The sequence below is a fragment of the Rousettus aegyptiacus genome, unplaced genomic scaffold (genome assembly GCF_014176215.1).
Source record: "Rousettus aegyptiacus isolate mRouAeg1 unplaced genomic scaffold, mRouAeg1.p scaffold_m13_p_4, whole genome shotgun sequence".
Lineage (NCBI taxonomy): Eukaryota > Metazoa > Chordata > Mammalia > Chiroptera > Pteropodidae > Rousettus > Rousettus aegyptiacus.
The window spans coordinates 154,697,123-154,719,048 of record NW_023416307.1 but is presented as its reverse complement, the minus strand read 5'-3'; the positions used below and the strand labels follow the sequence as shown (position 1 = coordinate 154,719,048).

The window sequence follows — 21,926 nt, the reverse complement described above, 5'->3', positions numbered from 1 at the left end:
CCATCTGGCTCTGATACAAACAGGCCGCAGGTGCGCCGACCCTCGGCATGCCCTCAGCTCCCGCCTGTGTCCAGGGGCTGGGGCCACACAGCTGGGGGCGTCCCTCCCGACCCTCGCTCGCTCGTTTGTGTCCTTGTTTAAATGCCTTTAACACCGCGTTGTTTTGCACTGTGAACGGAAAGCTCAGGACCTCGGGCAGCTCTCGCTGCCTAGGAACTTGTTGAGACTCCAGAAGGTTTCAACTAACGCACGTTCGTCAAAGTTCCTACGTGACGCTGTTTAAGAGGCAAATCGCCGGGGTAGGGAATCTGCTTCCCACATTGATATATCTACTTTGGGACACCGAATCTGGCCAGCGGGGCCTGTCTCCCAGCACCAGGGTAGCCCCGGGATTTCTGCCTTTGTGCATTTAACTTTCCAGTGGAAGGAGAAAGTACCGGCCAAACAGGTGGCCCCACTGATGTCTAGGCTAAGGGCACAGGCCTGGTGTGAGACGGCCCTTACGGCCGGTGCTTTTCCCTGTGACCTTCTCCCGAGAACCTGACAACCGATTCCCGCTTTTCTGAGAGGAGTCCGCGAGCCTCAGTGGCGATGACCTCTCCCTTAAACTGCCGCCTCCAGCATGACCCACAGTGGCGGTGCTCAGAAGTACCATTTTCTTCTGCAACGTTATCTACTCCATCACCCAGCACAGGATTGGGTTTGTCACGGACCATTAAGGGTTCTCTTCTTCAGAATTTGGAATGGAAAACTTTCCACGTCAGCAGGCCCATAAAATACAAATCCGACAACTATAGGGAAACCACATTTTTCATTTTGCTAATTAGGTTTATAGAAAACTGGTTTGAAGAGAATGTGGTTTTAAAAAGAAAGAAACTGTCATTTTAAAAAAAATCCTAGTTTAAAGAGAGATAAGGGGAGTCTTATGGTACCTTTTACATCAGTAATTCTAGTTCTCGGTAAAATGTCTCAAGAAGCAGCAGCTAAATGGTGTGTTGCGTTCTTGTCCTTAGGTCTCTGTTCCCTACCATACTGGCCGTCCAAACCCTGGCTTCCTCGCCATCCACAAATTTCAGTTTCACCTGTTTATTTTGCTCACTTCTCCGTCTCTTAGCAGCGACTCCGCCAGACCTCGTGCCTGGCTCCCTCATGCCATGACCGCCCAATGCCAATATCAGATAAAGAACTTCGGCAGTCTGGTTCGCTTCCTTTTGGCACCTGCCCACTCGGTTCTGGTTGACCAGGCAGCTCTCTCTGACGACGTCGTACAGATCTTTTTCTAATCTTATTTCCTTTCCGATCTGTTTTTCATGAATCTCCCACAAACAGCTCCATCACGGGCAGAAAAGGATGGCTGGATTCTTGGTTTACATGATGTCTGTATCCCAACGAGTCCCATATTTATGCATCGTCCTCTGGCATTTAATGTGCTTTTAAAACTATGCAGCCTGTTGTCTTAACGTCTGTACGATGTTGAAAGGCATCTCAGGCATCACATGTTTAAAACGGAATAATTTCTGGTCTCACAAATGTACATTTCCCCTGTGTCCCCACGCATCGTAAAAGTCACATATTCATCGCTTGCTCAGGACAAAACGCTCAGAAGTTTTTCTAGATTTCTCTTCGTTTCTAATCCTCATCTTCTCTTACAGTCTCCATCACGTCCTTCACATCTCAGCTTAAATACCACCTCCTCATCAAGTTTTTCCTAAAATAACACTTCCCATCAAGTTCTCGTTATGCTATTGTATTTGTCCCCTTTACCCTGAACAGTAATTAAATTGTAAATAAAGTAAATTCACTTGTTTATCTGTTCATTGTCTCTCTCTCTCTCTCTCTAAAACACAATTTCTTTGATGAAAGGAATCTGTCTTTCTGACTCACTTCTGAATCAACAGAGTCCAGGCTTGTTTCTGGAAACATAAGATTTAATTATAATGTGATGAGTAAAGGAATGGATGCATACATTCTACGCTAATGGAATTGCGAGGACTCTGAACGCCATGGTTACTAATAGCCACGGGGAACACAGAAGAGCTCCTGCTTGCTGTAAGGGCAGATACCAATGAAACAGGAGCTTTCCTTTTCCCTGCTGAAAATAAGGAAATGGTTTTCATCCATTTCCTTAGAGCATTTACTTTAGGAATCTCATCATTATAACTTCTTTCTCCGCCTCTTTGAAATGTATATAAATCATTTTAGAAGTTAAATAAGCGTCTTGCCAGCTTGATGACTCAGAAATGTCTTTCTCAAGGACCTGGGAGCCATCTCTTTAAGATGCAAACATTACGGAAGCAGCACCCCAAGGGAGATGGCACCCCTGTTGCCCAGTGTCCATGGTGGGTACCCTGCTCCCAGTCGCCTGCTTGCCAGTGTGTGACTTTACCATGAGGTTTTGTGGCTCCTCCCATCAAGGCGAGGCCTAGTTGTCTACTCCTGTTATCAGCTCTGGCTTTGTGGCTTTTCTTGGCTGGTAGTCACACATAAGACCCAGTGTGTGCGGGAGCCCGTAGGTGATGGGTACTCATATGACCCCATCTAGATGCAAAGGGAATTGATACCTCTGAAATAAGGAAGGAAAAGATGATTTTGTGACATTCTTCCATATAGAATATCTACTCATCTGTTGAAATTTAATTTCATTATCTTTCTGGTGGAAAATTCTGCCCACCCATAGCTACTTGGTATTTGAACTGCCCTTTGGAAAAAAAATAAAAATAAATTGTCCTTTGGAGCTACCTATGATTTTCCAAGGGAATTTTTTTTAAATATCAGCCTTTTAAAAACTATAATTCTACTTTATTACTGATACACTTTCTCCTATGTAGAAAAATAATTTAAGAAAACTGTATCTATTTATAACTAGATGTTTCAATCTATTTCAATTGGGTTGGCTTCATCCTTCTAGCGAAAGAAAATGAGCAACTCTTATGCCATGTGAGTATAGACGCCCATGGCTAACCTATATGATCTCATAATCTTAAAGATGTTTCTAACGAGAAAATATCTTTTCCTGAAATTAATAAGAATGTGGGGAAAAATGTGACTCTCTGAACTTTGAACAAATTTATAAGTAACAGCCCAAGTTTCTCAGGTCCCCAGTTAAGAGAAGGGCCGCCTACCCAGCAACGTTTGCCTCCGCTCCTGGATTCTTCAAAACCAGTTCCACGGAGGCTGCTATAGCCCTCCCCTCCCCCAGACCTTCTTCCTGCTTCACTTAGGAGCGCTTTCATATAGTTATATTAATTTTCCTCTCAACAGTTTTGAATAGAATCAATCATTACCTCTTTTGTAAAATGACGCCAGCGAGGAGGGGGGTAAAATCCTTATTTCCTCCTCTCTTCTTGACAGCTCTATTACACACTGTTTTGTTGTTTTGTTTTGTTTTGTTTTGTTGGTGTGTTTCTATTTTACTGTTTTACGTCCTAAATACCTGGTTATCTAAGATTTGTGAGGAAGTACACAGAAGTACACATTCAGGGAAATTTATCCCTCAGAGGAACCATAATTCTCTCTGGAAAGCGAATTAGATTCTCCGTAGTCATTTACTGCGTCTGAGGATATCCGCTTCCCATCGCTCTGGAAATCGCTGGGAAGTTTCTCCTCTAGTTAATTTTGACAGTCTCTTTGGGCTCGTTTATTAACCACCAGAAATTATTTGCAATAATAATACCTGGGGCAAATCTTTTTCAGAAATCAGCATGACGTCCCCTTGTAGCCGCTGTCATTCCTGCTGCAGATAGCCCAGAGTTTTAGCTGCTCCTTGCCACACACACAGACGCCGTCACCCCTGAGACACTGCCCTAGTATCAGAGGTCCATATATTTCAGGTGAGAGGTCATGTTGGGAGAGATGCTGACTGGGTCTCCGATGCAGGGGAAACAGTCGTTTCTCTAGCAATTACAAAGACCTGACCTCGGCCCTTCCCCTCAATCAGCCTTAGAGACCATTTACTTTGTCTTCTAGCAAAAGTGCTATCTGAATTTATCTTCATCTTTTCTCTGCTAAAAGTATTTACTCTTATAATTTATATCTGCAAAATAAACATTATAGTGCATGCATCTCAGGATATTGAAATAGTTTGACGAGATCATCCGAGTGATCACCACGTAGATGATTTTTAATATATATTAGTGTACCTGCCTCCCCTCTGGGCTCTGGCTGCATGAGCCTGGATGTATGTTTCTGTAACGAGACCAAGATTCACTTCCTTGGGTGCCTGGGAATAGGTTTACACTACCATCTGTGTCCTCTTCAGTTAAGTATTTGTGGATTTGAGAAAGGGTCAGTCACTGCTAGGTATGAACATGTAAACACCGTGAAATCGCTCACTAGAAGAAGAAAGCAAACTGAACTCGTGCTAATAATATCGGGACCGTTGCCGTGGTTTCATGCAGCATATAAAGCTGAGAAGCCTCCCCCCCCACATCTGGCTGCTTATGATCATCCTTTTCCCAGCGCACATCCCAAATGTGCCCTCGCCATCTTCTCTAAGCTCTAAGGGAATCTAAGATATTGCAACATAAAAAGTGCATGCCAGGGTCATGCCGATCGAAGTGGCCAGCGCTGCACACCTTGCGCAAGAAAGCTGTCAAGCATTGGAGAGTGACAATGTATATAGATTTTAGGCAAACAGTCTTCTCAATTACTAATCAATTCCGGAGGCCATATGAACAACGATAAATTCGTCTAGTAGTTATACTGCGTTGTGCTTTCTCTACCAACCTATCACCTCAGCTCTCAACACCCACGTTCGATAACTTACTGTTTTAGACAAATATACATTTTATAACACACACACACACACACACACACACACACACACACACACACACACACACACACACACACTGTTCCTGGAGCAGCACCATTTACCAAACCAGTTCTTTGGGGTTATACAGTGAGTCATTATCTTTTGTTCAATGATTATCCTGTTTTGTTAGTCTTCGATTTTTCTGTTTCAGATTCTCGTCCTATTGTGCGTTTATTTTTCTTCAACTTGTTTTCTCTTATTCCAGCATTGCTAGGCTGGTTTCCCTCACCAATGTAGGTCCTCCTGTAGAGTCCTCTTATACGTCTTACGTATTATTATTTTTATTTTCGTTATTATCTAATCTTTCACCTGTTGTTAGTCAAGCATTGATTCATGGGGTGGGGATGGGGCGTAGGGGGTGGACGGAATCCTCCAATAGAAACATACACTCAAATACTTCTCTCCTTTTTGCAGAAAACCAAGACTTCTTAGAATTCTGGTTCCATCTCTACTGTTAACAGTCTCTGTGGCTCTAACTGTCCATTTACTCACCCAAACCTCTCACCTACTTGTCTTCAAATACCTTTCTATCACATGGCAAAACCTCAGCTCTTTAACTCCAGGAATCTGTGTTCCACGTCCCCAAATTAAATGATTTTCAAATTCAGAATCTTGCAACATATTAATATTCCATTAAATGTGTGCTTTGGGACTGAGATAGAATTCTTTCAAAAAGCACACACATTTGGGCATCCTGTGTCTTACCACTTTCTGAGAACTTAAGAGAGAATGGAATATTCTGCAAAATGGGTTATACTTGAAAAGGGGTTCGAGTGGTCTGGACCCTTCTGCTCCTAACTACTTAGATTTAATTTGGGGTGATCTTCTAAGAACACCTATTTACTCTTTAATGCTGACTCTAATTAAAGTTGATTTTAAAAGAATTTAGAACTCTAAATTTTCCTGTGCTATCTTCTATAAAAATGTTACTTTTCACACACAAATATTAGAAATGTTACAATTTTTCTATTTATATCGAAGGGAAAACAATCTTTGAGCTCCCATATTTTGACGGCATTTGCTGGAAGATTCTTGTGCGTTTGTTTCTCTATGTCTCAGACCTGTTATAATTAAGGAGACAGTAAGTGTGTCTCTCACCCAAAGTGCTTGTGAACAGTGGGAAGCTGCCCATTTTCTTTTCTTCATTTAACTTTGGGATGCAGAACACAGAAGCATGAAGTGAAGGAGCCGAGGTTTTGCCATGTGATAGACAAGAGAGGTTTGGGGAAGAGAGAAAGAGGAAGTGAGTAAACGGATAGTTAGAGCCACGGAGACTACTAACAATGGAGATAGAATCATGTTCTTAACTGAGTGTGAAAGAATATAGGTTTGGAGGATTCCATGGTTCAGATGATCCCTGTCGATAATTTTTTATTGTTATTTCTGCCCCTACACACATTTTTCTCCTCCTCCTATTTTTTTTTTAAATCCTCACGTTCCGATTTTTCTTTATCAATTCCTTCAGGGTATGGATGGTTTCGATGAGTTGATTATTGAATGGAAGCAACTAGCTGAGTTGGGTAGCCGGTGGGTGAAGGACTCCAGGAAGAACTTAATGGTGACAACCACTTATCATGGAATGAAGCCTGAATGAAAGGCTATGTCGTAACTGGGCTGAGAACTGGTCTCTTTCCATTGCCGGGTTTACTAAAATAACCCACGTATAGTTGCTTATGGGAAATCTCTGTACTTTTCACTTAATTTTTCCGTGACTCTCAAGCTGCTCTAAACTATACATTAAAAAATAAAAATAACCACAATGAGATACCTCTATACACCTACTAACATGGCTGAAATGAATACAACTGGGAAGATTAAATATTGAGGGGCAGTCTGTGAAGATCTAGCTACACAGTCCTCTACCAATGTCCGGTTTCTAAGAGATCGATTTAGAGTTTTGCCCATGAATTCTAAGTATTAGCACACAAAAGCCTAAGAATGGACAACTTACCGTCTGTGCACATGAGGCTCTCCGAAGTGCCATCCTAAATCCTGAACTGGAGAATTTACCACAGCCAATGAAAACAAGTAAATAAGATTATTTATTAGGGTTCACTAGAACCTGGCCATCTGCAAGGGAAAATGAATCTTAATGTCTTATGTCCGGTGCCCCCTTCATGTGAGTCTTTTTTTTTTTTTTTCATGTGTCAAATGAGTAGTTTGGATCAGCTAACATTCTAGCAATCTTCAAAGGTCTGACACTGATTCTCAGTGATCACTAGTTTGGGAATTTAATGTGATTGTTGAGCTAAAACATTAAATTTTGGTAATAATCTCATGTGTCGAGTGAAATTTTATTTAAAACAACATTTTGACTATATATAAAATAGATACCAGCATTTGACACGCTGCCCGTTCCAGATTTAGCATTCAATAAATAACAAATTTTCTTCGGCTCTCTTTACTCCGTCCTTGTTACTTTTTTTTGCAATTTAATAACCTAAGTAAGTTCCTGACTCTGTCATGTCACGCTGTGAGAAACCAGTTGGACAGCACTGACTAAACTGCCTGCAAACTGAGCCCCAGGTGAGTTTTTTCCTCTTCAATTTCTACCCAATTGCCTGTTCGATTGTATAGGCAAATAAAAGGGAAACTGTGATGAGAACATCTCTTAAAAGGATCTTATTTGTTTGGAGAAACACACAAGTATCCAACCTGGCATGACCAAAATATGTGGGGATTTGGGTAAGGATGAGGGAAAACTCGAACGTTTCAGAAGGGTAAGAGTTAGACCATGTCTCCTCCACCATGGGGTCACGATCCGTCTACAGGTCACCAAGTTTCTGGTGTCCCAATTTCAAACCTCAAGAGAAGATGCCTAGGACAGTAGTAAAAAGACAGAGTTTACTCCTTTATAGAGCTTATCGTCTCATCTAGCGGTGGAAATAAACACTAAACAAGTAAATGAATGCATTCCTAAATTTTCCGTGGAGGTCACTGAAATAGAGTTATATAAAGCAAGATAAGGGATTAGGGTGATGGTTCAAATCATACTGAGTCAGGCAGAGTCACCCTGAGGAGGTTACCTCAGCAGAGAACAAGCCAGTAATTCAATTATTTGTAACTATTTAAACTTACGGTGAAGAATTTCACATGTCACTTTGAAAATATATAAGTGGGCACCAACTTCAGAGGGATCGAAAGCAAAAACTTTGAAGACGGTTGTGGTAGACACTGTAGACAATGAGATCTGTTCTGAGAGAGTACATCGACCTCTCTGGACTCTACGTCATGTCCCCAGACAAGGCCCTTTATTCAGGGCTGGGACATAATGAATTTATGTCACCCACTAACCTCTGAATTTTCCCTGTAAAAGAAGCTGGTGTTTTGAGGGACTTTTTGTTCCAAGTGGTAGAAAGAGCTACCATTTAAGGGAATGAAAACTCCATCCCAGAATTCCTCAACTCTACTAAATAAGACCGAACTTGACAGATTCCACAGAAGGTAACTTTCTTCTTTAAGATTCTATGAGTCAATATAGAAACATTCTAAATTAAATATTTCAATAAAGTGAATACATAGTTTTGACTACTGATAATATTAACTACATATGCAGATGTGCCAATTTATATATTGCATAAGTATCTGATGCTATCCTGAATATAATTATAATACAGATAAAAATGTAGGAATTCAAAAATTAGGTATAACGTAACTCTAAAATGGTAGATTAGGGTTTGGCGAGAACAACTAGATTTTGAAGGGTTAGCGGGCAGTACAAACATGAACTCATGAGATTTCAGCATTACAGATTTTGGAGTCAGAAGAAATAGGTTTGAGCTGTGCCTACACTTTCTAACTTCAAAGTTCACTGTCTTCCACTGTCAGACATCGTAACTTTGAAAAGGTCACTCCCACAACACACACATTGTTATTCTATGATAGACAAACTGAAAATAAAAAATATCTTGTCCAGCTAGTTTCTCCAAACTGAAAATAAAAAATATCTTGTCCAGCTAGTTTCTCCAAAGCAACTGTAGGAGCCTCAGCAGGTAAAGTGGCCCTATTAATTTGCAAACTTTTGAGTAGGAAAAGGGGTACAGTCTTTATTATTTGCTTTTATTCAGGAAAGGTCTTGGGCAGAAATTACCTAGACATATAAGTTGCCAAGAAAATGTGTAGAAAAAGAGGATAGAAACTTGCAGATAATAATGTTAACCAGCTTGTACTATAATGTTTTCAATAATGCAAGTAAGTTGTTGGTACTTTATGGTTTTCATCTCAATAATGTTATTAGTTACTAAATATTAACACCGAAGTAATCATGTTATGGAAGATTAGGGATATGGGAATGAGTGTTCAGTGTTTTGTACCTTGCCATTCTTACTGTCTGTTGACTTACCTGTGTCACTTAACTTTCTAATGGTTGCCCTTTTTAAACACGTCATTGAAAAATTCTTGGTGCTATTTCTTTATCAAAAGATTCCTTGCAGATTTTCTTTATGACCTGTTTTCCTGGCATCCTCTAAAATTCGAAGTATTTACACTTCATTTCTTGGTCAACAGGGATCACTGCGAGAACCTGTACTTCACGTGGCATTTTCTCTCCTAGTTTCAAAAGTCGCGTATCTCCACAGCTCTCCTGCCACCATGAAGGGGACCTCCTTGAATGCCGTCCTCCTTCTGGTCCTCACTGCGCGGGCTGCTTTTGCAGTTGGTGAGTGACATGGCCTTGCTCTGCCTGCATTTTCTGCAGCATATCTAGGATTGTGGGGAAATTAGAGGTACAAGGGGAAGTGCCAGTCGGTGTCACTTGATCCTCATGCCTCATGTCACAGGTGTCTGAAATGAAACCCCGAATAAGAAAGGATTCACGCGGCGTCGCCGATATCGACGCTGGGAGTCAAATCCAAACCTTCCTGATTTATGACCGTTGAACTTTTCAAAGTACCTGGTTACCATCCGGGATGTTCAAACCTTAGGAAGATTTGTTTCCAGAATCTGTATCTTTACATTTCTCAGACTCAAAGAGAACTTCATTAGGGTCTATAGAAGTAAACTCAGACATCGCTCTGGTTAACAGCTGGTTTTAGCGTGAACAGTGTTCATGGCTAACCGTGGGGATTCTCTAAAGGCCTCGTCACATCCTTCTTTCATTCGGGCCCTTAAACTCTTTCTCATTTGCTTTCCATCTCTTACTTTCCATTGATGTTCTCTCTCACTTGGAACACTTTTTCAAGTCTTTCATATCTTAAGAGACTCTGTAACAAATTGAAAACTATTCTTCAGGCTTCTCCTATCTTACGGGGAAAAAAAAAAAAATCTTTTCCTTCCTCTACCAAAGAAAAACTGTTTCCTTCTACTCACAAGACTTCTGACACCAAACGTGTGGGTCTCCCACACCACGTAATTCTCTGGTTCTCTGTGGACACCGACTGGGTGCCCCACAATTTAATTCAGTTATGACAATAACTACCTGGCATTAGCACAGACTCTGTAGATTAGGGACTCAGTCCCACAAGACGTCCCCCTCCTCCGGACACCAGTGGCAAGACTGGGCCTCCAGCACTCTGCCCGACTGGCTGTAGATCAAGGGTTCCCATGACTCCCTCCTCAGATTCAATGATAGGCGAGGATGGCTCGTAGAAATCAGGAAAGTGTTTTATTTACTGTTACCAGTTCGTTATAAAGGAGACAGCTCAGAAAGGGTCACATGGAAGAGGCGCATGGCGCAAGGTCTGAGGCGAGGGGCACGGGGCTTCCTTGCCCAGCCTGGAAGCTCTCCAAACCTCCTCACTGAAGGTTTTCATGGAAGCTCCATTAGGAAGGCATGACTGATTAAACCACTGGCCGTTGGTGATTAATTCGACCTCCAGCCTCTCTCTCCTCCTCAGAGGTCGGCAGGTGGGGGTGAAAGTCCAGATCCTCTAACCACATGGTGGATCCTTCCGGCAACCCGCCCATCCTCCATCAGAGTACACTCAGGTGCAGGGTCGAAAAAGGCTTCCTGTGAATAACGGAAGACGCAGGGGTTTTAGGCGCTCTGGGCTGAGATCTGGGGACGGAGACCGAATGGATACTTCTCATGATACCACATTATAGCCCCGTCTCTCCCAAATTTAATCCCTCTGATGAAATCGAGGCATTTTTCTACACTTTCTCATCCTTCTGTCCATCTTCATCCCCACCGGTGCCGGGAACACCCCCCAGTGGCCTGGGCCTCCCCACAGGCCCGCCGTGTGCCCTCGCGGCTGAGCCCCATGCTGACCCTCTGTGGGGAACACGACGTAACTCGACCGAGGTGGACCGGTCCATCTTTTCTGAAAATCATGCTGTCCTTGTCCTCAGAGTTTTATGGCTTCGTATCTTCCCTCAAATCTGTTCCTCTCCTGTGTACCCACATCCGGTGACCACGTTTCGTTGATAAAACACTTACTGTGCCACGTAAGTCCACGCCCTTCTCAGTCGTGCCCCAACACTTGCACGGCTGTGAACACACTAAAAACCATCGACTGTACACTTCAAGTAAATCTATTCTATGGAACGTGAATTATATCTTAATAAATCTGCTCTATATACTATAGCGCTGATAATATAATATATAATATACTTATATAATAACTATATCAGATTACAATATAGAGTCTATGGCCATACCACCCTCAACATGCCTGATCTCGTCTGATCTCGGAAGCTAAGTAGGATTGGGCCTGGTTAGTACTTGAATGGGAATTAAAAAAATGTGGCTGACAGATTATAATGTATACTATAATGATACTATAGAATTAAATATAATAAAATACATATATGTATGAATAATTGCAGACTGCTTTGGATCAAGAATACATCTTAGAAACCCAGCATCTTTTAAGGTATCTCAATATAACTATTTCATTCATGGTAATTCGTAACTTCCAGGATGTTTTCTAAAAACAATTGAGGATTACAGAAATTGTGACTTGCCTGCGAGGTGGAAGGGCTGGAATTAAATCTTCGATTTACATGAGGGAGAGAGGCAGACGTTTCCAGGTTTCCAGATTCTTCACTTTGGAGGGCAGCAGAGGGACCGCGGCCTCTTCAGATGGGATCCAGCACTTGCTTCCTGCGTGCGGACCAGGGTCTCCCTCGTCCTAGCTATTTTACCTGAGGGCAGAAAACAGAGCAACGGCTCTTCTGAATGTGTTTTGCCTTCCAGACTTCCGTCTTCCTACTGGTGAAGGGGCTACCCCAGAAGACACAAAGGTGAGCTCTGCTTCCTCGAGGGAAAACCCAGTTTTTCCTCGATGGCCTCAGCTCTTTCTTCTGGCAGGTGGGGGCCAGAGGGGACGTGCAGGGGAATAGCACCACGATAAGAGCTGAGTCCTTGGCTATACATAGCACGTTTTATATGTTCCTGAGCCCTCTTCCCATTCATTATCTCAATGCGTTCATACTACTCTTGCGAGATGGAAGGAAAGTATTTTGCATCATTAAGTGGATGACGAAGCCTCGGCTCAGATTCAGGTCTGTCACAGGGCGCGGTGGTCACTCTTTCCGCTGAGATTTACCAAGACATCCATCCTGCCTCCCACGCTCCGAGGCCACACAACGTATTTGCTTTGTCCCCTTCCTTCTACATCTTAACTCTGCTGTGACAAGTGAGAGCCCACATACGAGTCACTCGGTAATAGTCCTAAGGAAATTCTAACCTTGAAAGACATTTTCCCTTCGTGATGTTAACAATCTCAATTTACAGTAGGTAGGGCAAGGATTTTCACCCTAATAAGGAATTTATAGCTCAGACCAGGAAGTCCACAGATTACATGTTATATTATAATATGTTGTGTTATGTTGCTATGTTTATTAATTGTATTAATTACATTATCGGTGGTAAGTGTCACGGGTCAAACACGGAGGCTTCTGCAGCCTGCTCTCCCGACTCCTGGTCCAGCGCTCCTTGTCCCCTCCCCCTCCCCCACGACTGGTGATAACGTGGAGGGCCTGGACGAAGGCATCTCAACCTGGACGAAGGCATCTCGAGCGGTCGTCTGTTGTCTCCCCTTCAGGTCGAGTGCATCAACAATATAAAACAGTGCTGGTTCTTCTCCTACACCAAGCCAAGTGAACCCATATGTGGCAGTGACCAGGTTACCTACAACGGCGAATGTCATCTCTGTTTCATGCTTCTGTAAGTCTTGATTTTATTCTCCCTTCTCTCGAGTCAGGAGGCTAAAGGCGGCCAAGGTGGGAATGACATCTTCAGCACGCTTCCTACTGGTGAGATCTTCTCTCCAGAGACTACTCCACTACTTGCTTCTCCGTTTCTTCCATCCTTCCCTGTGCTCCCCAAAGCGATCCCCGTTCATGCAATGCACAGCCCTGTGAGGTGAGGGTGCTGTGTCTGGCCTGGACAAAGACCGAGTGGAATGAACTCAGTAGCAGGTAGACACAGCATTCAGATCATGTGACCATGCATGAGGATTATCCTCAGGTTCCTTCAGGCCAGAGAATGGAACCCTGATGAAGGAGGAGGAGGGTCTGGGTGATGAATCTTCCCAGCGGATCATTTACTGATGGTCGAATGGGTACCATTCTCCCAAACGACTGTCTTTAGCTTTCAGTCTGCTATGAGATTCAGTCTTTGGGTCCATCATATGTGAACAGCTTTGGATGACGATAATGTAAAATGCCCAGTTCTCTGGCCCAGAGAAAAACAGTGAGGCCCGGAGGTTTTCATCGAGGAGGCTGCCTTAGAGGTGGGAGGATCCCCTGACATCCGCATTCTCCTTTAAGATAAGAGCCACAGTCTTAGGTAACTAAGATTTCAAGATTAAGTCCAATATTTTAAGAGAGAGGAAAAGCAAAGACATGAGAAGAGATAAAACTTATGTCTTTCTCCCCTTCCTCTTCTTGGCTTCTCCGTAAAAGAAGGAATAATAATCTTGGTGAGGATAAAAGATGTTGGCTGGGCAGGATGGGACTTTCTTAGCATTTCTGGTTGCATAAATAGCTAAACTTAACTCTAAAACCCATAAAAGGGTTGTGAGGCGAACAACTTTGGCGTCAGCCTCCATCAGTGGTGCAGATATCTGACAATCAGAACGCACACCTGGGGATTCACAACATCACAGATTCACAGAACAGTAGAACCAGGGGATATCTGAGAGACGGCTACCAAAGAACTCATTTTGACTCTATTTTTTTGAGTTATATTCTTAGCAGTTACCGTGGGGATGGCAAGTAAAATTTTAATTTATAATAATCTAGTTTGGATAAATCCCAAATTAATTACAAATTATTTTTTTAAAACTTTGCTTTTACAGAGCATTCCAGGTGGAATGCTCTTCTTTGCGCTATTATCATGCAAGTCACACCTCTATACACTGTATGCCCATCAATACATATTTATAATTATTTTGTGTAGTCATCTTTTAAATCGGAATATACCTAGGAGTGGAAATTACTGGGTCATACGGTAATTATACCTGTAACTTTTGGAGGAACCACCATTTTCCACAGACTTTACATTTTACAATCCTTCCTGCAACATTGAGGGCTCCCGTTTCTCCATATCCTCACCGACAATTTTTTACATCCATCTCTGTGAGTGTAAAATGATATGTCCTTATGGTTTTCATTTGCATTTCCCTAATACTAATGATGTTGAGACTATTTTCATATACTTGTTGGCCATCTGTATACCTTCTCTAGAGCAATGTCTATTTGAGTCATTTTTTTTAATTGCAGTCTTTTTTTTTTTTTTTTTTGAGTTGTAAGAGTTCTTTATATTTTCTGGATATTTGGGGGTGGCTCCATAGCGTAGTGGTTAGCATGTCCACTTTACACGCAGAGGGTCCTGGGTTCGTTCCCCAGATGAAGCCGCAGACTATCTATACCCTGGATGCCCCAGACCAGGGTGCGCCCCACCCTCAGAGGTCCAGTTCCCAAGTGGAGATGGCAACATCCCTAGGTCAAGGGTGGAAATGGGGAGGGGGAAATCAAAGCGGGGGGGGGGAGAGAAAGTGAGTGTCCTTGTCTTGTCCTTGATCTTAGAAAGGAATCTTTCAGTCTCCCACCATTGAGTATATTACCTGTAGGTTTTTCACAAATGTTCTTTATCACGCTGAGGCAGGTCTCTTCTATTCCTAATTTTCTGAGTGCTTTTATTATGAAAGGGTGTGGGATTTTGTCGAATACTGTGGGGTATGTAAATTGAGATGAACGTGTTTTCTATTAATACATTGTATTCTATTGTATTAATTCTATTAATACAATATTATTATAGTGGTTGATATTTTTAGGTTGAATAACCCTGAATTCTTGGGAAAAGTCCCATTTGGTCACAGCGTAAAATCCTTTCAATATGCTATTAGATTCAGTTTGCTAGTATTTAGTTGAGAATTTTGCACCATATTTTCTTTGCTATAATTTCTTAGCTATAATTCTGGTTCTATGGAATAATTAGAAAGTGTTTATTCCTCTTCTATAATTTAGAAGAATTTGAAAAGGATTGGTATTATATTTTATTTAAATGTTTGTTAGAATTCACTAATAAAGCCATCTGGTCCTGAACTTTGCTAGGTTTTTTTTTTATTTTTAAATTACTGACTCAATCTCTTGATATAGGACTGTTGAGATTTTCTATTTCTTCTTGAGTCAGTTTAGGTTATTTGAGTGTTTCTAGGAATTTGTCCATTTCGTGTAGATTATCGAATTTGTTGATGTACAATTGTTCACAGTATTGGCTTATAATCATTTTTATTTCTTTAAGGTCACTAGTAATACCTTAACTTTCATCGAATGCATACTTTAAATTCATTGCATATTCTCTTTCTAATACTCCATATTTCCACTTAATATTCAAGACTATTTTGAATTGTTTATAGTTGATTTAAGGCTGAGTTTGTTTTTATACATTCGATGTCTCTGACAAATAAAGATCTATATAGTATTTTAAAATTTTATTAAATAAGAATTCATTATTTATCAGAATGTTTCCTGCTTAAACTTAGCTAAAGATTATCAAGTAAAAGTCATAAATTATGATATATCATAGAGCAAAAATAATCATTTCAAAATATAATTTCTTTCAGATATAAAAAGTTTAACATAACTAAACTCCATGACGGACCATGCGTAAGTCAAGTCACTTTTATTTTTCATTTCTAGGAGTAAACCAGATATAGTTAAGAGCTCACTGTTGTAGAGGGTTTTAAATATTTTGTTATAAAAAATTTCAAGCATACATAGAGACAATAATATAATAAACCTCATGTCTGTCACATAGATTCTACAAAAGGCAAAGTGTTTACCATATTTCTTTCCTTTTATTTGTTTCTTTGACAGAGTTTATTAACACAAATCTCAGACATGTCATTTCACTAATACATACTTCAGAGCGCATCTCTAAGAAGTGTGAACATTTCCTTACACACCAACGATGCTATTTTACGCCTAACTAGTTCCTTGTCGCCTCCTAATACATACTTCACGTTTGCGTTTTCTCAACCATCTCAAAAATAACATCGTCTGAGGAAAGAAAATGCACTTAGACGTGATAATTAAGCAGTCCAGCACAGCTACCCCATCCGTTTTCTTCCCTGCCATGTCCAATTTCTGGGATATTGAGAAAAGACACGACTTGGAAGTGGAGAGTTGTTCTGAGAGTGGATAACCCTGCTCCAGATGTTGTGTCTTTGGATTCAGAGTCCCAGGGACAAAGCAACAACTCAGCCGATGCCATAGAGATCATTAGAGTGTTATGGGGCATGGAAATGGTACTGGGACAAACCACCTTGGAAGAGAAAATACAGGTACAGCAGATAAAAAAGACAATTACATAACTTTGTAATAATTTCATGACGCTATCTCCTGATACGATCTCAGTAAAAATTTTCGAAAGCTCATCTGATTAACGGACTACTTGGAGGAGGTCTATAACCTGAATGTCCTCTAGTTCCACTAAAGAGAAATCATAAAGACTTTTAGGCATTTTCATGATTTGGGGTAATTTTGAAGGGACCTCACATGATCTCTATTTCTGTTAGATTCTTTTGACCTGGGCTAATTCATAGAAAATCCTGCTGAATCCCTTCCACTTATATTTGGACCACAGCCCTTGTCAAATAAACCTCTAGTTTTATGTCCATTTCAAACCTATGTCTTCGAAGAAATGCTTTTAAACGTAAGGATATCCATAGAATGGTATCTGAAGGCTGTCTTCTGTCAGTATTTCTTTTTGCTTAGGGAGGTCAGTCTTTGGTGCTAGGCAGGCCTTCAACTGATTGGGTGAGGCCCAACCACATTGTGGAGGGCCGTCTGCTTTACTCAAAGTCCGCTGATTTAAATGTTAACCTCACTCCAAAACACCTTCACAGAAACATTCAGAATCTTTGACCAAATAACAGGGCACTACATAAAATTAATCATCACAAAGCCTCCTTGAACCACTGGTTGGGAGACAGCTGCCCTCCAATGCAAAGCACCTGCCCTGGGAACCGCTACATGAACAAGCAATGAACTTTTTATTTTATTCGAGTCTTTCCATTTTTGTTTGTTTACTAGATGGTACTTCAGTCTGCCTAAGTCAAAAATCAAGATACTATAATCATCGATCCAGGGGTAGGCTGAATCATAAACTATTAACACTGTTAAAGAGGTTATTTGACCGACCTACAAAATCAATAACGTTTTTTTACAGCAGTAACACCCAACTGGAAAATAAAATAAAAAACAATATGTCACTCAAAATAGAAACATAAATTATGAAGTATCTGGAAATTAACCTATCTAAGAATAAGAATACTCAAGACTTCCAAAAAGTTTAAAACTCAACCAAAGAATATTTAAGATCATATAAATAAAAAAGGAGAGAGAGTCCATGTTCCTAGATTGTAACTTATCTTTTTCTGCCCCATGGCTCTTCTGGGGTGCAAAAGACTCACAGAGGCACCCACATACTTAGCTCTCCTCTTCTCTGCCCACTCCCACTCTGTGCTTTTTTCTTCAATGAAATTAGAATGTCCCTAATATGCCTTAATTCATAAAATAATTGTTTGGCATGCCCCCTGCTGGGCTAAGGTTGTAGTTACCACTGTGGTATTTTTTCTCTTAATTTCCCCAAATTTGATTTATTAAGCAGATATTTCTTTTGCAGGAAAACTCCTGAACTTCCCATGAAGCATTACAGAACCCGCTGACTCCCCGGACGGCCGAGTGACCCATAACGGCTGCTTCCTCAAGAATACCCCCTTTAGAGAATGCTGGTGCTGCTGACAACCAGCGATTAGGATCAAACTCATTAATCAGCCTTTTCAGTAAATGATTCTCAGCAGACGATCTAGCTGGCATTTTTCTTGGTTCGTAAGAATCTTTTTAAAATATCGGTTATTCTGTTTTCACCCCAAAACGACAGAACTTGTGCCATGGGCTCCCTCTGTTCTCATACAGTGACCAGTGAGCACCGAAATCTAAATGAGGAAACAGGTGCCTCCACGAGCAACGATATTTACAACATGAAGACTTGGGTCATCACTGAGCTAAATATGTGTCATGTGGGTGACATGGCTTTCAATACATCAAGATCTGATTTGAGAAATTTTAACCATACTGTAAGAAATTCAGAATTTTATTCAAAGAAAATTATGCAACACAATACTTGGAGTAGTGCCTGGACCCTGTAAGGTTTCTAAATACTTTACATGCACTAACTTATATAAGTTTAACAACAAACTTAAGTATAACCTCATTTTATAGACAAAGGAACTGAGGCTTACAGAGTTTCACACAACTCCACAGTAAGGATTCTGTTAGAATGAATTGCATAGATCCTTATATAAAATATTTGGCATTGGTCCTAAGGAAACACATATATATACATGCATATATTCAACTGAGAAAGGATGAAGAAATAATGCATGTGTGTCTGGGAAGCTTCAGAGACAGACAGCCAAGCAGGTATAGCTCAGCCCCTTCCTCCCTCCTTCAGTCTGGGAACCACTGGTTCTTCTGCTCTGTATCGTAAGTTTTACAGGAGTAGGCTCTGCCCTTTGGCAGAGGTGGAGGATAAGTTTTATTCAAAGGAATGTTAAGATCTGATTATAAGGCAGAGAATGTGAAAAAGAGAGACCAGACTAGAAATGTAGGCATCACACCATCACTCATAAGATGAGGCTCTGATGGGACCAATACTTGAGGCATTTCATATGCTTTTCAAGTTGGCCGTGTTGAATATTGGCTACTTTGTTCAAAGGCAAGTGTTATTATAAATCTGATTTTATATACAGGCAGGGATGAATGAGCACCTTAGCCAAATGCTAGTCACATGGTTCAGCAAAGGTACTGTCCAAAGGCAAACACTATGGTTTTAGCATGTATGGGCTACGGTCTGGGCCTCAGAGCACAGTTGGTTGCAGTCCGACCCTTAATTACACCAGCACTGGCCTGGCCTTCGCACAGACTCACTGCCTTCCCCTCCCTCGTGGGGCATCTGCAGACCCGAGGCAGCAGCGGGGGTCTCAGTGAGCGGGCTCTGCGGAGGCACAGATCTGACTGTAAGGAAGTCTTTCCCTATACAGGCTTTTTAGGTATTGGGGCAAAACAATCATCTGGTCCTTTATTGTTTCTTAGATAATTCGACTGGCTAGGGGCTTTAAACACAATTAAGTTCTATATACGCTAAGGAACACAAGTATGTAAGCTCTGAACTTTACTATTCATTCATTCATTCATTCATTTTAGCTCTGAACTTTAAATCGTTAGTCCCAGCCTATGGGCAGCACTGAAAGGTAGGCCCAGACTCTATCCCTTATGCTGTTCTGAGCTAAACTCAAGGCCAAAGGACGAAACTGATGAAATCCACACATTTTTTTTTCTACATGGTTTAAGGGTCACTCCCAACCTACCAGTCAGCTTGTCAATAACTCTAGCCATGGTTTTATAGTTCTGAGATTTAAAAAGCAGCTGCAATTGAAAAAATACAGTATGATTTATTTATGACAGAAAAGGAACTGTGTCCTTATTACAAATAAAATCTTAGACTAAAGTAGAAAAAACACTCGATGGAATTACCACAGCCACAAAGGTTAAGAAGGGAACGAGAAAAGCCTGTGCCTGGACGTGGCCTGGAGGAATTGCATATGCTCAGGAAGTCCTGGAAGAAGAACAGAGCTTTAGAGACCTGCTCTATTGGATTAGGAGCACTGCAAGAATGAAAACACAGAGAGATGTTCTCAAGAGATAATCTTAAAGAGGCTCATTTCCTCCCCGCTGAACTGTAGTTTAGCAAAGAGCCAGCTCCCTGGGTCTTCCTTCTCTCCAGCAAAGTGCTAGAAACTCAGCGAGCCTTCTGGAAAGCAGTAAGAAAACGGCAGAGAGAAAATTGCCCAAAGTGCCACTCCTCACCTGACATATCCAGAAGCTGGGGACAGTACCTTGAGGAGCACATGGCAGAGGTATCAAGTCTCCCTGGATCCCTGGAGAAAATTTTGGAACAGCAGCTCTAGCTAAAAAAAAAAAAAAAAAAAGGAACAAAAGTAATTCTCAACTGAAACGTGTCGGGTAAAGAACCACCTCCCCCAGGAGGCAGGTGTCCTGGCCTTGAGTGACTCAACAACGCCAAGCAGTGGCCACTGAGCACGGCTCACAGGGGGCTGGGGAAGCTATGTCCTCAGAGCCCACCCTCGAAGCAGCCCTGGGGTGCCAGAAAGAGAACTCAAGGGAAAATAGTGTAAGAAACTCGAACATATTGAATGAAAAATAAAAGCCTGGTTCTCAAAGGCCTAGTTGGGACTCCCACAACTATAAATTAACACTGCAAGAAGACAGCATCATCTTAAATACCACTCTCTAGAGACAAGACCAGAAACCGGTAGATGCCCCTCAGGATACGATGAACATAGGTCATAATTAACCTTTTAATGGGCGATTCTCCTGAGTTTAGACTCAAGTTGGAGACTCTAAAAAACTGGCATAAAATGACTTTAGTCCCAGTGAAGCTGAATCGAGACTTTTTCAACCTATTCATTTTCCCTTAGATATTACCAAGTGTCAGGATCTTTTGACAGGTTGCTAAGGACAAAATTTTGCCTGGTATCTGCTAGGAGCTTGGGATTGGTCTGCTTTCTAAGTTTGTGGATGTGGGGTAATGCTGTGATAATTTTATGTCCTGTTTAGATTCTTTTTGTTGTTGCTATTGTTTTAAGTGAGACTTATGAGAGCCTTGGCATGGAACTTGGGTAGCAGAGTTAGAAGGCAGTTGCATTTGGCTCTCCCATTATGTTCTCCAACAGCTCCATCAGTACTAAGGTGGCATTTGGTCTCCATCTGCCTGCCATTGTTCCATTTCTGTTGGTTCTGAGCCTGAGCTCAGAGAAAGGGTGTTATTTACTAGGTCTCCTCCTAAAATCACATCTGCCTTTACTTTTATTATATAGGTTTGTTGTTGAGAATGGCCAAAGCAACTATAAAATATGGAAGTGAAGCCTTCTACAGTGTGTAAAACTAAGAGACAGGTAATAGGTGAATTAATGACCAAGGTTCTGAAAACGGGAAAAGTCTCTATAGTCCAAAAGTATGTTAATGAAAGTAGAAAACAAAATCGGACCTGGTGCATTTGGAAAACAAGACTAAAAACAGATGTCTGGTTCCAGGCACGGAGCAGGCAGAAATGGACATGAACCTTCACCGGGCTGACAGGTGAGAAATGGACTTTCCTAAACACACGTCATGGAAACAAGCCGCCAGAACCACAGACCCTCCTTCCAACATTCCAGGAGTGCAACACCTGTATATGCAAGCGCTATATATCTATATCTATATCTATATTTATATTTATATTGATAAGTTATCGTTTATTTTCCCTCTCCTCAAATTCAGTGATTCCTTCCAAGAAAAAAATTTACCACCCTATTCAACCTGCCACCACTCAAAAAGTTTTCAGTGGCTGCCCGACTCCGGCCTCCGCGTACCCCCGACAAATACTGGGCACCAGCCTTGTGCAAAGAATATAAGAGAACGAGTCGGGCAAAGTGCATTCCGGGGGCCCCGCTGGCGGGCACTGCCCTCTTGCCAGGCTGCCACCCTGCAGTGCCCATCCCGTCTTCTCCGAGCACCCCGGCCTCGCCCTCCTTCCCGCATGAGGGCGCCCAAGCCAGGCTCGGATGAGCAGTTCCCGCCCCGGACGGCTTCATCCTCT

At 41.7% G+C, this 21,926-nt stretch overlaps 1 protein-coding gene and 1 long non-coding RNA gene across 3 annotated transcripts; one reads left to right on the top strand and one right to left on the bottom strand.

Annotated features, from left to right (window-relative positions):
* Window positions 1-8,731: 8,731 nt before the first annotated feature.
* Window positions 8,732-17,991, top strand: SPINK8 (serine peptidase inhibitor Kazal type 8 (putative)). Of its 2 annotated transcripts, XM_016149831.2 has the most exons (6): window positions 8,732-8,805; window positions 9,320-9,470; window positions 11,949-11,995; window positions 12,799-12,920; window positions 15,826-15,868; window positions 17,889-17,991. In XM_016149831.2, exons 2-6 carry the CDS (start codon window positions 9,404-9,406, stop codon window positions 17,898-17,900), a joined length of 291 nt encoding a protein of 96 aa, XP_016005317.2. In that variant the 5' UTR covers window positions 8,732-8,805; window positions 9,320-9,403; the 3' UTR covers window positions 17,901-17,991. The 2 variants fall into 2 exon arrangements, with proteins under 2 accessions (XP_016005317.2, XP_016005318.2); XM_016149832.2 differs by lacking the exon at window positions 15,826-15,868 and having other exon boundaries at window positions 17,889-17,975.
* LOC107513308 lies at window positions 15,869-21,899 on the bottom strand. The gene is made up of 2 exons (XR_004950488.1): window positions 20,135-21,899; window positions 15,869-16,526 (listed from the first exon to the last, which is right to left on the bottom strand). It is a non-coding gene; the product is annotated as an uncharacterized LOC107513308 (long non-coding RNA).
* Between the last annotated feature and the right edge of the window lie 27 nt (window positions 21,900-21,926).

Excerpts from the sequence above, each read along its gene's own strand:
- SPINK8 (XM_016149831.2), top strand. The coding sequence starts at position 9,404 with ATGAAGGGGACCTCCTTGAATGCCGTCCTCCTTCTGGTCCTCACTGCG. Across the intron at positions 11,996-12,798 it reads CTACCCCAGAAGACACAAAG|GTCGAGTGCATCAACAATAT; the intron begins GTGAGCTCTGCT and ends TCTCCCCTTCAG. Across the intron at positions 12,921-15,825 it reads CATCTCTGTTTCATGCTTCT|ATATAAAAAGTTTAACATAA; the intron begins GTAAGTCTTGAT and ends AATTTCTTTCAG.